General features: G+C 42.1%; 1 protein-coding gene across 1 annotated transcript in view; it reads left to right on the top strand.

Moving 5' to 3' along the window:
* Positions 1–8,982, top strand: part of nek4 (NIMA-related kinase 4) — a 46,545-nt gene extending 37,563 nt beyond the window's left edge. The window contains exons 13-16 of the mRNA XM_055648299.1: positions 668–762; positions 7,105–7,295; positions 7,490–7,623; positions 7,722–8,982. Coding sequence (XP_055504274.1) covers positions 668–762; positions 7,105–7,295; positions 7,490–7,623; positions 7,722–7,817 — 516 coding nt within the window. The 3' untranslated portion in view covers positions 7,818–8,982. The remainder of the gene's footprint in view (positions 1–667; positions 763–7,104; positions 7,296–7,489; positions 7,624–7,721) is intronic.
* The last annotated feature ends 4,498 nt before the right edge of the window (positions 8,983–13,480 follow it).

The following is a 13,480-nucleotide window of genomic DNA, read 5'->3' as shown; positions in this document are numbered from 1 at the left end:
GGCTCGAAGGGCCGAATGGCCTACTCCTGCACCTAATTTCTATGTTTCTATGTTTCTATTCCTACCCACACCTACATTCCTCATTCGATCCCTACCCACCTGCTTTCAATTCTCTTTATGCCTCAACTCCTCGCAGTTCACTACACACTGTTCTCTGGCTCTGAATAAGGCAGTGTTAAACATCACAGCTATCAGATCCAAGCTAATCCATACCAAATGCTCCTGAATCAGCCACAGTGAGAGAGACCATATTCAAACTAAATATTATAATGCTTCATTGTAAAATTTCAGCTTGCGATAATTGTACTTGGTGACATTAAATGGTCGGGTCCGTGAATTCACAAGATGATGTAAGAGCCAATTTGATTCCTCCTTTTCATTACATTTAAATAGCTGTGTACAATATACAATATTTTCTAAATCAATAGCAGGGATGTATAATTGTAAACCAAATATGTTTGAACATCTCACTTGATATAAATAATTGTTATGGTGATTTTGAAATGGAAATAGGAATCACAATCAAAAATTCCACGTGTTCTGAGTTCTCAGTACTTGCTGTATAAAGTTCAACTTGTTTTAAAATGTATATCTTCTATATTGACTTTAGCAAGAATGCTTATGTACAGATTTTGAATTCATGTTCTTTATATCGTGCATTTGCCAGAATATGAGTGAGTTATCGTACCAACTTTCAGATGATGATGACTTTAGCTCTTCAACCAGCTCAACTGATAGATCAGAGGGGGATGGCAAAGAAATGTGAGTACATACTGTAAATCTTTTGATGGCAGTAATATTGTAACAACAACTTCCAGTTATACCTAGGCTTTAATTTACAAAGCCCCCACTAAAATACTTTTAAAAATAAAATCTTCAAAAATTCACGCCAAGTTATGTAAAAAGTAATTGGAGCATGTTCAAATATTTCATGATGTGCACTTTAAAAGAGAATAAAAGGGAGAGAGATGGCACCATTTAAGACAGTAAATTCCAGACCTTCATGGTTGACAAAAGTGAAGCGATTAGGTTTCAAATGTAGCATGAGGGCAGAACTTGAGGCAAACAGTTAGCTTAAATTGTTACTTCATTACAAATACAAAGAGAGAAGTCCATATTAACTTGGAATTAATACAGGTCCACTGTGACCAATTGGTGGTGGAATTTGCCCCCCGCGGTGGCCAGGGCTCTGATCCGTACCCATGGCCGACTTTGAAGGCCGGTATCTCGGCCCACCCCGGCAGTCTAGGCAGACCGTTCTGACACTCCTCTTGGAAGCTCACATCTGGCCGCAGGGCCAGTAGGCCTGCCGACCCTATGGCACTTTCAGCAGATTCAGCTGATCGGCCTGGTAGTTCTGCTGGTAAAGCGGCACCTCAGCCCCACAGACAACCGTCGAACCAACCCTCATTGGGACTTCCAAGGGTCACTCGTTAACTGGCGTCTGTGCTGTCCGTACAACAAATGCAAGTTTTGCTGGAAATTTAATTTAGTTAATATTTGTTTTATTTGTCCATATCAGTCCATGGTGTTTTAGAGACACAGGAGGGTTATAATTAGTGGGTCAGAGGTGTTTTGTATCATTGTTACCCGACCTCTGTTGGTCCGGCCAGGGATAATATGGCAAGGATCTGGTGCTAGAAAAGGAGGGCCTGTATCAGATGGAATTTGAGATGCAGATGCAGGTTTGGGTTGCCTCGGGCATTTACATTTGTCAGCTTTAGAGATGCATGGTGTGAATCAATTAATAGGACCTTATTTCTGCCACAAAGATAGAAATACACTGCCCTCCATAATGTTTGGGACAAAGACCCATCATTTATGTATTTGCCTCTGTACTCCACAATTTGATATCTGCAATAGAAAAAAAATCACATTTGGTTGTAGTGCATATTGTCAGGTTTTATAAAAGGGTATTTTTATACATTTTGGTTTCACCATGTAGAAATTACAGGCGTGTTTATACATAGTCCCCCTCCCCCCATTTTCAGGGCACCATAATGTTTGGGACACATGGCTTCACAGGTGTCTGTAATTGCTCAGGTGTGTTTAAATGCCTCATTAATGCAGGTATAAAGTTGTGCCAATGAAAGTCAAAGAATTATGAGAGAGAAACAGGAATAAAACTGTTTGAGACATCAGCCCAAACCTTAGGTTTACCATAATCAACTGTTTGGAACATCATTAAGAAGAAAGGGAGCACTGGTGAGCTTACTAATCGCAAAGGGACTGGCAGGGCAAGAAAGTCCTCCACAGCTGATATAACCATATAACCATACAGGTGCACAACCTTTTATCCGAAAGCCTTGGGACCAGACACTTTTCGTAATTCAGAATTTGTCGGCCTTCGGAATGGAAATTTTTTAGCGTAGATTTTAATGGCTGGCTCAGTGGTAGAGTGCTCGGCTCATATCCGCAAGGTCGCGAGTTTGCGCCTTGATCCCGGCAGTTACTCGGTCGCGGGCTTGAGTCTTCAATGTCGTTTTTTCTTGCAGAATAAATGTCTGTATGAAATGCAGTGTGTTGAATGAATTCCTGAATTTGTAAATGTGCCCGCAGCATTGAATCACCTCTCACACTCATGTCACCCTAGCGGGGCTACATGCCCTTAGGCGGCCTAGCTCGGGGATTCTTGAATCCCCGAGCTAGATCGCGAGTTTGCGCCTCGATCCTGGCAGTTACTCGGTCGCGAGTTTGAGTCTTCAATGTCGTTTTTTCTTGCAGAATAAATGTTTGTATGAAATGCCACCCATTGGGCTGGAGTGCCGTAGTAGGTGCCGCATATCAGAGTGTAGGAGAGGTGTACTGACTGTGTGGGCAGAACTTTGGAAGTGATTGCCCACCAGTCTAAAAAGCCGCTGTGTTTCCCTGTCCCGGGGATAGCAGGGGCCGATCAAACAGCACAATACCCCCCTCCCCCTCCAACTCCAGAGGAATCCGCTCCCCGATGGGCCGCTACGGCGACAAGTGGCAGTTTGCCCACAGCCCGAGCTGCGCCCCCTCATCCGCCACCCCAAGAACAAGACGTACCTTGCACACTATCAGCTTCTGCCCCTACGTGTTCCTCTGGAGTTGGAGCGGGGCTGGGCTGGGCTGCTGTTGGCTGTGGGTCTCTGGGATCTCCGTGCTTGCGGTGGGCCTGATGGTCGACGTCCAATTGGTCCTGACGTCTCCGGTGACTGGCACGGGCCTGCTGCCATCGCCGACATGAAGACAGTACAAAGCCCCCGCGCCGGTGCAATGAGCGGGGAGCTGGAGAGGGGAGGGAAGAGGTCACACACATGGCCGGGAAGCAGAGGGGTGTAGGTGGGGTGAAACTGAAGGGAGCGACAATCTGCTGCTGCCTGCACGCTGAGTTAAAAAGTTCCCACGCAAGACTCACGATACACCGTGGGAACTTTTTAACTCAGCGGGCAGGTAGCAGCATATTGTCAATTATTAACCCTCCCGCGCAATATACCCTCACCTTCTCTTTTATGAATGGGGATTTAGTTCCCCTTTCTTCGAGGACCGACCGAAGGTTCCGCTGTCACCTCTGCGGGCCGCCCTCGGTGAACGTTTTCAAGGACCGAAAAAATGTCCGCTATTCGGAGGTTTTCGTTATTTGGATCTTCAGATAAAAGGTTGTGCACCTGTATAACAATTACAGCACGGAAACAGGCCATCTCGACCCTTCTAGTCCGTGCCGAACACGTATTCTCCCCTAGTCCCATACACCTGCGTTCAGACCATAACCCTCCATTCCTTTCCCGTCCATATAACTATCCAATGTATTTTTAAATGATAAAAACGAACCTGCCTCCACCACCTTCACTGGAAGCTCATTCCACACACAGCCACCACTGATGACAGAAGAATTCTCTCTATAATAAAGAAAAATCCCCAAACACCTGTCCGACAGATCAGAAACACTCTTCAGGAGTCAGGTGTGGAATTTTCAAAGACCACTGTCCACAGAAGACTTCATGAACAGATGGCCAGGTTACAATTTGCCAAGAAGTACCTAAAAGAGCAACCTCAGTTCTGGAAAAAGGTCTTGTGGACAGATGAGATGAAAATTAACATATCAGAGTGATGGCAAGAACAAAGTATGGAGGAGAGAAGGAACTGCCCAAGATCCAAAGCAGACCACCTCTTCTGTGAAACACGGTGGTGGGGATGTTATGGCCTGGGCATGTATGGCTGCTGAAGGTACTGGCTCACTTATCTTCATTGTTGACACAACTGCTGATGGTAGTAGCATAATGAATTCTGAAGTGTATAGAGACATCCTATCTGCTCAAGTTCAAACAAATGCCTCAAAACTCATTGACCAGCAGTTCATTCTACAGCAAGACAATGATCCCAAACAGGGAACACAAAATTGCTGGAGAAACTCAGCGGGTGCAGCAAATAGGAACGAAGGAAATAGGCGATGTTTCGGGCCGAAACCCTTCTTCAGACTGATGGGGGGTGGGGGGGAGAAGGAATGAAAAAGGGAGGAGGAGGAGCCCAAGGGCGGGGGGATGGGAGGAGACAGCTCGAGGGTTAAGGAAGGGGAGGAGACAGCAAGGGCTAGCAAAATTGGGAGAATTCAACGTTCATGCCATCAGGACGTAAGCTACCCAGGCGGAATATGAGGTGCAGTTCCTCCAATTTCCGGTGTTGCTCACTCTGGCAATGGAGGAGACCCAGGACAGAGAGGTCGGATTGGGAATGGGAGGGGGAGTTGAAGTGCTGAGCCACCGGGAGTTCAGGTAGGTTATTGGGGACTGAGCGGAGGTGTTCGGCAAAATGATCGCCCAACCTCCGCTTAGTCTCCCCGATGTAAATCAGCTGACATCTAGAGCAGCGGATGCAGTAGATGAGGTTGGAGGAGATACAGGTGAACCTTTGTCGCACCTGGAACGACTGCTTGGGTCCTTGAATGGAGTCGAGGGGGAAGGTGAAGGGACAGGTGTTGCATTTCTTGCGGTTGCAACGGAAAGTGCCCGGGGAGGGGGTGGTACGGGAGGGAAGGGAAGAATTGACAAGAGAGTTGCGGAGGGTGCGGTCTTTGCGGAAGGCAGGCATAGGGGGAGATGGGAAGATGTAGTGAGTGGTGGGGTCACGTTGGAGGTGGCGGAAATGATCCCAAACATCCTGCTAAAGCAGCCAAGGAGTTTTCGAAAGCTAAAAAACGGTCAATTATTGAGTGGCCAAGTCAATCACCCGATCTGATCCCAATTGAGCATGCCTTTTATATGCTGAAGAGAAAACTGAAGGGGACTAGCCCCCAAAACAAGCATAAGCTAAAGATGGCTGCAAAACAGGCCTGGCAAAGCATCACCAGAGAAGACACCCAGTAACTGGTGATATCCATGAATCACAGACTTCAAGAAGTCATTGCATGCAAAGGATCTACAACAAAATACTAAACATGACTACTTTCATTTACATGACATTGCTGTGTCCCAAACATTATGGTGCCCTGAAATGGGGGGACTATGTATAAACATTGCAGTAATCTCTACATGGTGAAACCAAAATGCATAAATATGGCCTTAATTAAAATCTGACAATGTGCACTTTAACCACATGTGATTTTTTCTATTGCAAATCTCAAATTATGGAGTATAGAGGCAAATAAATCAATGGTGGGGCTTTGTCCCAAACATTATGGAGGGCACTGTAGCTGATTTTTGTGATTGGGACTCCTTTCCTGAGGAAAAAGGTGGTTGAGGGGCCATAACAATGAAATGCAACACTACATAAGTATGAATGGTGGAAGATACTTTTCACCTTTAATCCTTTGCTGTTTGTGTAGGAAGGAACTGCAGATACTTAAACCGAAGATAGACACAAAATGCTGGAGTAACTCAATGGATCAGGCAGAATCTCTGGAGAAAAGGGTCGAGGCGATGTTTCGGGTCGAGACCCTCCTGCCTCACCCATTGTGTTACTCCAGCATTTTGTGTCCATCCTTTGCTGTTTCACAGCTCAATTGGCTTTATGAAAGCATCAAAATGATACAGAATCTTGAAAGTTTTTGTAAGCATGGATTGTGAGGCACAATGTTTTCATGCCAAATGACAGTGTGAGATTCTTGGTGAAAGCAAAATGGCTGCAACTGTAGAAAAATTGGAGAAAAGACTAAAGAAAGTTGGCAGTTGTTGTTGTGAACAGAATGACTCTGTGATGACCTCGTATCGGTTTACAAGACAGATAGATTAGTTGTAGAGGACAAAATGAAACCTTCATGGTCAGGAAAGAGAATGCAGTTTCACTCAGCAAGGTTTAAGTCTTATGATTAGAAAGTTCATTTCCCAAAGATGGCTGTGTGGAGCAGAGCCTGAATTAACTTAAACAAGCGGCACAGTGGTAGAGTTGCTGCCTTACAGCGCCAGAGACCCAGGTTTGATACTGATTATGGGTGCTGTCTGTACGGAGTTTGTACATTCTCCATATACATTTTCTGGGTGTTCCTGTTTCCTTGCACACTCCAAAGATATGTGGGTTTGTAGTCTAATCGCCTTCGGTAAAACAAATTGTAAATTGTCCCTAGTGTGTAGGATAGTGCTAATGCATGGGGTTATCACTGGTCAGCATGGACTCGGTGGGCCGAAGGGCCTGTTTCCATGTTACATCTCTAAAGTCTAAAGTAAAAGTAGATATAGCAATTCAGAGACGTCATGGTAAGCTCATCATGATTAAAAAAACTAAACTTTCAGCTGAGCAAATGTTTTTTCTTATGTTTAATTTATATCATCAAAAAAGCATTTCAAGCTGAACCAATTAGATTTCTTCCTTTTACTTCTGTTATTCATCTCAAAAGTTATTAGCAGGTTTGCCATTGAAAATGCTCTTTCATAAACCAAGCAAATGGTTAAACAAGAAATGACTGCTCTAGAAGTGTTTGAACATTATATTTTACTTAACTGTTTCCCTTGTGAAATGAATAGCAAAGTGCGTTTGGCCTAGCCAATGTTTGAGCGAGTAGCTCAATTGAAACGTGTCAATTTCCTGTTCTTATCCTCCTTTCCACACTTGATTTTGAAGCTATATTTTAATAACATTGATGAATATAATCTTAAAATACCTTTGATTATCCTGCTGTTAACTAAGCATTTCTTAATTATCTACTAGGAAGCCTGATTCAAGTGAAATGCATGATCTTGTAAAATTGATGACTCAAACATTAAGGATGGATCCAAAAGATGCCAACAAAGAAAATCCATTGCCTGCTCCAGAATTCAAACTACGGCGGAAATATAGAGACACCCTGATCCTTCATGGGAAGACTAAGGAAGATTTCTGTTTCAATGATTTCCCTACAGGTTTGTGACAATCTGGAACACAAAACCATATATTTGAAATACATTTCAAATTAGTGTTTTTATTAATTTGAAGCAATCTTAATTTGAGCTTTGAGATGCTAGTAAAATTAAAGTTGTAACTTCACTTCAAATTGCTTAAGCATATTTCACATTACTGTATTATTAAACTATTTGCTGTGTATTGCTTTGTTTAGAGCTTGGTTCTGCACCAGCAAAGATAAAGAGAACAGTTGAAGCTCTAAGAATAGATGTCCTCAAAGGATTAGGAGTGAAGCTTTTGGAAAAAGTGTACAACATTATGGAAGATGATAATGAAGCCAGGAGAGAGGTGGGTACCTCATCTTTTACTTCCATTGAATAATTCATTTGTTGTGAGAATCAGTATCTTTTTACTTATCATTGGTCTTGTTTATGTAACCATTTTAGGAAAGTCTGCAGGAACATATGGGTGAAGAATTGTACCAGAATTACAGTATGAAGGTTCAACAACTCAAGTTCTTTGAAGACAATTCCAATTTTTGACAGAACAAAACAATTTAATGGTTTCATTTGCTTGTTGCTTGTTTACAGACACTGATAATTTAAAGTTTGGCCATCACAGGTCGAAACCCATAAGTCTTAATTTGTATGACAAATCCTGGATTTCTTTTTGGCCATCACAAGTCGGAAAACCGGATGTCTTGATGTGTAATGGCAAATCCTGGATTATTTTCATGTTGCTCCATGCAATTGAGGACAAGGCAATCTCACAGATTATGACATAATGGACAAGTGTGCCCAGCCAAAATTACTTTCAGTTTTTAATTATAATGACTGTTGTATCATATGTTCTTTATCAACCTGTTGTTCTTTGTGAAATATTAGATGAACTGTTAAATAAGCATTTACTGCTACTTTTGATATGCAGTTTTTGACATTAAGAATATTTTATGCAAGCAATACCTATCAATGGAATTTACTACACTTTTAATCTTAAAAGAGTGTGATTTATGGGTCCAACTATGTATACTGAAGTGTTTATCTTTTAATTGATCAGTCGAAACAATTACCCATTACAGAAAAATATTTAGACCATTCAACATTTTAGTGTGTGGTTTTCGTTATTTTTCACCAGCTTCTAAAGGACTGATTTTCCTGCTGTTTTCTTTGTTTTATTTATTCCTGGTTTTCACCCTTAATCTGTGCTTCCATCTCTCCGATGGATCACAATAGTATCTAGTCTTGATGACCTCAGCAGTGAATAACATCCAAAATGGACATACTGGTTTTCTGTTAAAGGGCACCAATAGAAATCATAACCAAATGTTTTCCATTCCTTATGTAGAGGAAAGGGTATTTTTAGTGCTTTTAATACTGAACTTAGCACAGCCTATATTCAGCATTACACATTCAGTACCTGACCAAACAGGGCAGGAGCATTGAGCCTTTGGAGAACCAATTTTCACAAGAAGTTGTATAATAGCATCGGTCTGCCTTAAAATGAGTTTTACTTGCTCAAAGTAAATCGAAATTCATTGTATCATAATGTAATAATTATGTATTAAGCGGTCAGATAAAGTAGAGGAGAAACAAGAAACTATTTTCAACAATAATTTCAATTCCAATCAAACCAACACATCTAAAAATGTGATGTGTGTATTTGTATTGTATTATTTAGCTAATAAACAGTTATTGATCTTTTACAAAATCATTTTGTACTCCATGTTTAGTGAAATATGTTTCTTGCACCAAACTTACTCCAGACAATCACAATAGTATAGTATTTGTAAACACACTCGTTCAGTGCAAATGTTTTATTACAATGTGTACGAAAACTTTAAAAAACAGTACACTATCCTAAGTAAATAAAAGTTTAATTGGTGGATTATCTGCAAACTTATATTCCACACTTTGCTAGTCTCCTATTATGACCGCCTTAGAGTCACAATTCAGTGAAGTAAAGAATAGTAGAATCTAGATACATAGACAATAGGTGCAGGAGTAGGCCCTTCGAGCCAGCACCGCCATTCAAAGGTCTTTTATTGTAAAGTGTACCAATTAAGGTACAGTGATATTTGTATTACCATACAGCCATACTTAAAATAACAACAAGTCACACAACTACATAAAGTTAACGTAAACATCCACCACAGTCGATTCCTCACTGTGATGGAAGGCAATAAAGTCTAATCTTCCTCATTTTTCTCCTGGTGTTGGGGCGATCGAAGCTTTTGCAGCTGCCGGTCGAAGCCCCCGCGTTGGGGCGGTCGAAGCTCCTGAAGTCGGTCTCTAACCAGAGATCGTGAGCTCCACAATGGAAAGCCCTGCAGGCTCCCAAATCGATCTTCAGCAAAGGCCTCTACCGCCTCGATGTTAGGCCGCAGTGCGGACGGAGATACGATACGGAAAACAATTGCATCTCCATCGAGGTAAGAGTTTAAAAAAGTTTCCCCCAACCCCCATCCCATAAAACAAGCTAAAGAACACTAAAACATACATTTAACACATACCAAGAAAACAACAAAGGGACAGACTGTTGGCGAGGCAGCCATTGCTGGCGCCACCCGGTGGTCATGGCTGATCATCCACAATCAGTACCCCGTTCCTGCCTTCTCCCCAAATCCCTTGATTCTGCTAGCCCAAAGAGCTCTATCTAACTCTGTTGAATCAAACTCCCTTCACATGTAACCACTTATCACTTGCCAGACTTGATCCTGCCCTACTCCTTATTTCCAGCTTTCTCCCCACTACAACCCATCTGAAGGCAGGTCCTAACCCAAAACATCACTGATCCAATCCCACAAAGGATGCTGCCTGACCTGCTGAATTACTTTAGCATGCAAGATTGCATATCCTTCAGTCTCATGCATAGCCATCCACTCTCATATCACTAATATCTATTGCAAGCCCCAGATTCTTGCAGCTTTTAGCTCTCCAGAATTAAAAAAACTTGACTTTAACCTGCAACATTAATTCAGGTCTTTCTTTGCAACTGCTGCCTGATCTCTGTGTGTATCCAGTTTCTATATTTATTTCAAATTTCCATTGTCTGCAGTTTTGATTTCCGCTCCGCGATTGGTCTGTTGTAGATGCAGCAGTTAATATCAGAGCTTGTATGCTGTTACGCAGCAACAGATAATAAAATGGAATTTCTCTGTGCAAGCAAATTTGAGAGGTCTGCTCATTTGTATCTTGTTCCAGTCAGGCTTTACAAGATCAAAGGCCAAGTATAATTTACACCATTTCCAGCATCTTTCTTCCATTGACGAGATAGATCCGGCACCGTCCGTCCGGCTGCCAGCTGACTTTCTTCCTTTGATTCCTACTCCTGCACTTAATTTCTGTTTCCCTCTCCTCAACCCTCTCCCTCTCCCACCCATTCCTCTCTCCCCCACCCCCCATCCCTCTCTACCCTACCCCCTTCCCTCTCTCACTCTCTTCCCCGCCCCCTTCCCCCTACCCCTCTGTCCCTCTTCCACCACTCCCTCCCCACTAGAAGAAAGGATCTCCAATTGTTTTAAATCAGAAACTTGCAACCCCCAAAGCTATGCAATGGAACGAGGTTGATTGTAGAACAGCTACACAATAATCTCATTGTTGCCAGAATCAACATGGGGGGGGCCTACAAAGAAGAGATTGTTCTCATTCCTAGGATGAAGATCAATTTGTCAGAAGATGAAAACATTCCCATTAGGCGGAGCCAATTCCCTATTCTGTCGAGTTTTGCAATGACAATTCATAAGGCACAAGAACAAACCATGGAGAAGGTCTTGATATACCTTGAGAAACCAGTATTTCAACATGGCCAACTATATGTAGCTCTTAGCAGAGGAAAGGTGAAGGAACAAGTAAAAGTGTTCCTGAAGGATGGGACATCAACCAGGAATGTTGTAATTAAACAAATGCTTTGTTGAGAAATGACTGCTGCATTAAGTGCTCAAATTTTCCTCAAGTCAATGAAAGAACGCAAAACTGATGGCAACAAGCGATGCAGGAAGGAACCGAATGTCCAGAGTTTCGACACTTTTGATTATTGCTCCTCAGTTCAACAAGGGATGTTTAACACAGGAATCACATTTCTGCACACAAAAGTTTAAAATGCTGCCTCAGAAAAAGCTTCAAGGACACATTAAGTGACATGTAAAATCTTGCCAGTTGCATTTGATTTTTGGATAGAAAGTTGCTGGAGCTGTTCTCATGCTTCATGATAAAGCTTGCAGATGGATTATTTGCTGCAAGATATAAAACCACAGGCTTGCACATCTAGGGTATATGTATCAGGTACAGTTCAATTGTTGAGTCAATTATTGAGTAAATGATGGTTGCCGAGATATTGATGTTTGAGAATTTGGTGTTGGTAATGGCATTGCGTATCAAGGTTATGTGGTTAATTTCTGCCTTGTAAGAAATTATTGTTACCTTTTCTGTTGTTTGACATGAGTGTTACTTTCCACTTTGGTCTATTGTTGAGTTATTTTGTTTGTAAGGATTGACTGCATTTTCTCAGGAGTTGCATGGAATTGAAAATTCTGTAACCATCAGTGAAAATCAACTTCAGATCTTAAGATGGATGAAAGGTCAGTATTTGAAATTATTTGGGACCCGTGCATTGTTTTTTTTTATCCTTGATACAAATTTACTTTAGTTTTATCAGAATGCCCTAATACCATTCAAATGCTGCCTTTTTGTCTCAAGCTGTCATTGTCGCCTCATTTCTGGATCCGAGATATTTAGACTGAACGTCTTTGGGATCTGCGAGAAATAAATGAAGGACAGTAGGGAACAAGCAACACAACAAGAAATTGATAGAAAACACCGAAATTGGTATACGATACAAAATCTCTTTTTTATTTGTATGTTGATGGATTGACAGATGGAATTTTATAAATATCTACATTGTAATAAATATCTCCTTTTTTTAAATTCATGCCCAGAAGCAGGAGCAAACAAGTTGTAGGATGGTCAATGGACACTGTAAAGAGATGTTGAGAAACAGTATGGAGCAGAAGTGAACAAGAGACAGAACAAGAAAGGACTGAACCTCTTGAGGATCTTCAAAAATTAATGCAAGTTTGCATGGAACGAAACACAACAATAAGCTTCCAAAATACAGACAAAATGGTACATAATTGTGTAATGTTTTTTTTAAATTATAGGTAAATGCATTTATATAAATAATTGTCTTTAGAAGTTTATAATTGTCTACAATAGATGAAATTACCTTTACAAGTTTATGAATATCTACATCGTGATAAATATCTTTCTCTTTTTTTTCACATCATTCAGATTCAGATTCAGATTCAATTTTAATTGTCATTGTCAGTGTACAGTACAGAGACAACGAAATGCATTTTAGCATCTCCCTTGAAGAGCGACATAGCAAACGATTTGAATAAAAAAAAAATAATAAGTGTCCGGGGGGGGGGGGGGGGGGGGGGGGGGTGGGGGGGGGGGGGGGGGGGGGGTTGTGGGGGGGGGGGGGGGGTGGTGAATATGGGGGGGTCACCGAGGTGGGTTGTTTTAGTATAGGTGGTGACAGCCGCCGCCCGAATACATATCTCCCTTTGAAAGATCTTGTTTGTAAATTCCTGAGGCACCGAGCTGGTCGGCACACGGAGCCTGGTTCCCGAGTTTGGGACACTGTAGCGCCTCCCGGATGGTAGGAGGGTAAACAGTCCATGGTTGGGGTGAGAGCAGTCCTTGGCGATGCTGAGCGCCCTCTGCAGACAGCGCTTGCTTTGGACAGACTCAATGGAGGGGAGCGTGGAACCGGTGATGCGTTGGGCAATTTTCACCACCCTCTGCAATGCCTTCCGGTCGGAGACAGAGCAGTTGCCATACCATACTGTGATGCAGTTGGTAAGGATGCTCTCGATGGTGCAGCGGTATGGACCTTCTTCAGTCTCCTCAGGAAGAAGAGACGCTGATGAGCCTTCTTGCAAAGAGATGGGAGCAATCGAGTTGCTGGATGTTCAAGGAACAACACAAAGCAACATTGAGAAGCAGTAATGAGCAGAACGGCACAAGAGACGAGAGGAAGTTGCCAAAAAACAGCCAGATCGGTACACGGTAGTACAATGTTTATAGAAGTTTATAAATATCTACAAAAGATAAAATTGTCCTTTTTATTCATGTTATTGGCTTCATAAAAGGAACGAAGACGCAACAAGAAATAACGTTAGAAATGTCTCACAGAATCACAGAAA

Source organism: Leucoraja erinacea, chromosome 16, assembly GCF_028641065.1.
Source record: "Leucoraja erinacea ecotype New England chromosome 16, Leri_hhj_1, whole genome shotgun sequence".
NCBI lineage: Eukaryota > Metazoa > Chordata > Chondrichthyes > Rajiformes > Rajidae > Leucoraja > Leucoraja erinaceus.
This window is presented reverse-complemented; position numbering and strand designations above follow the sequence as displayed.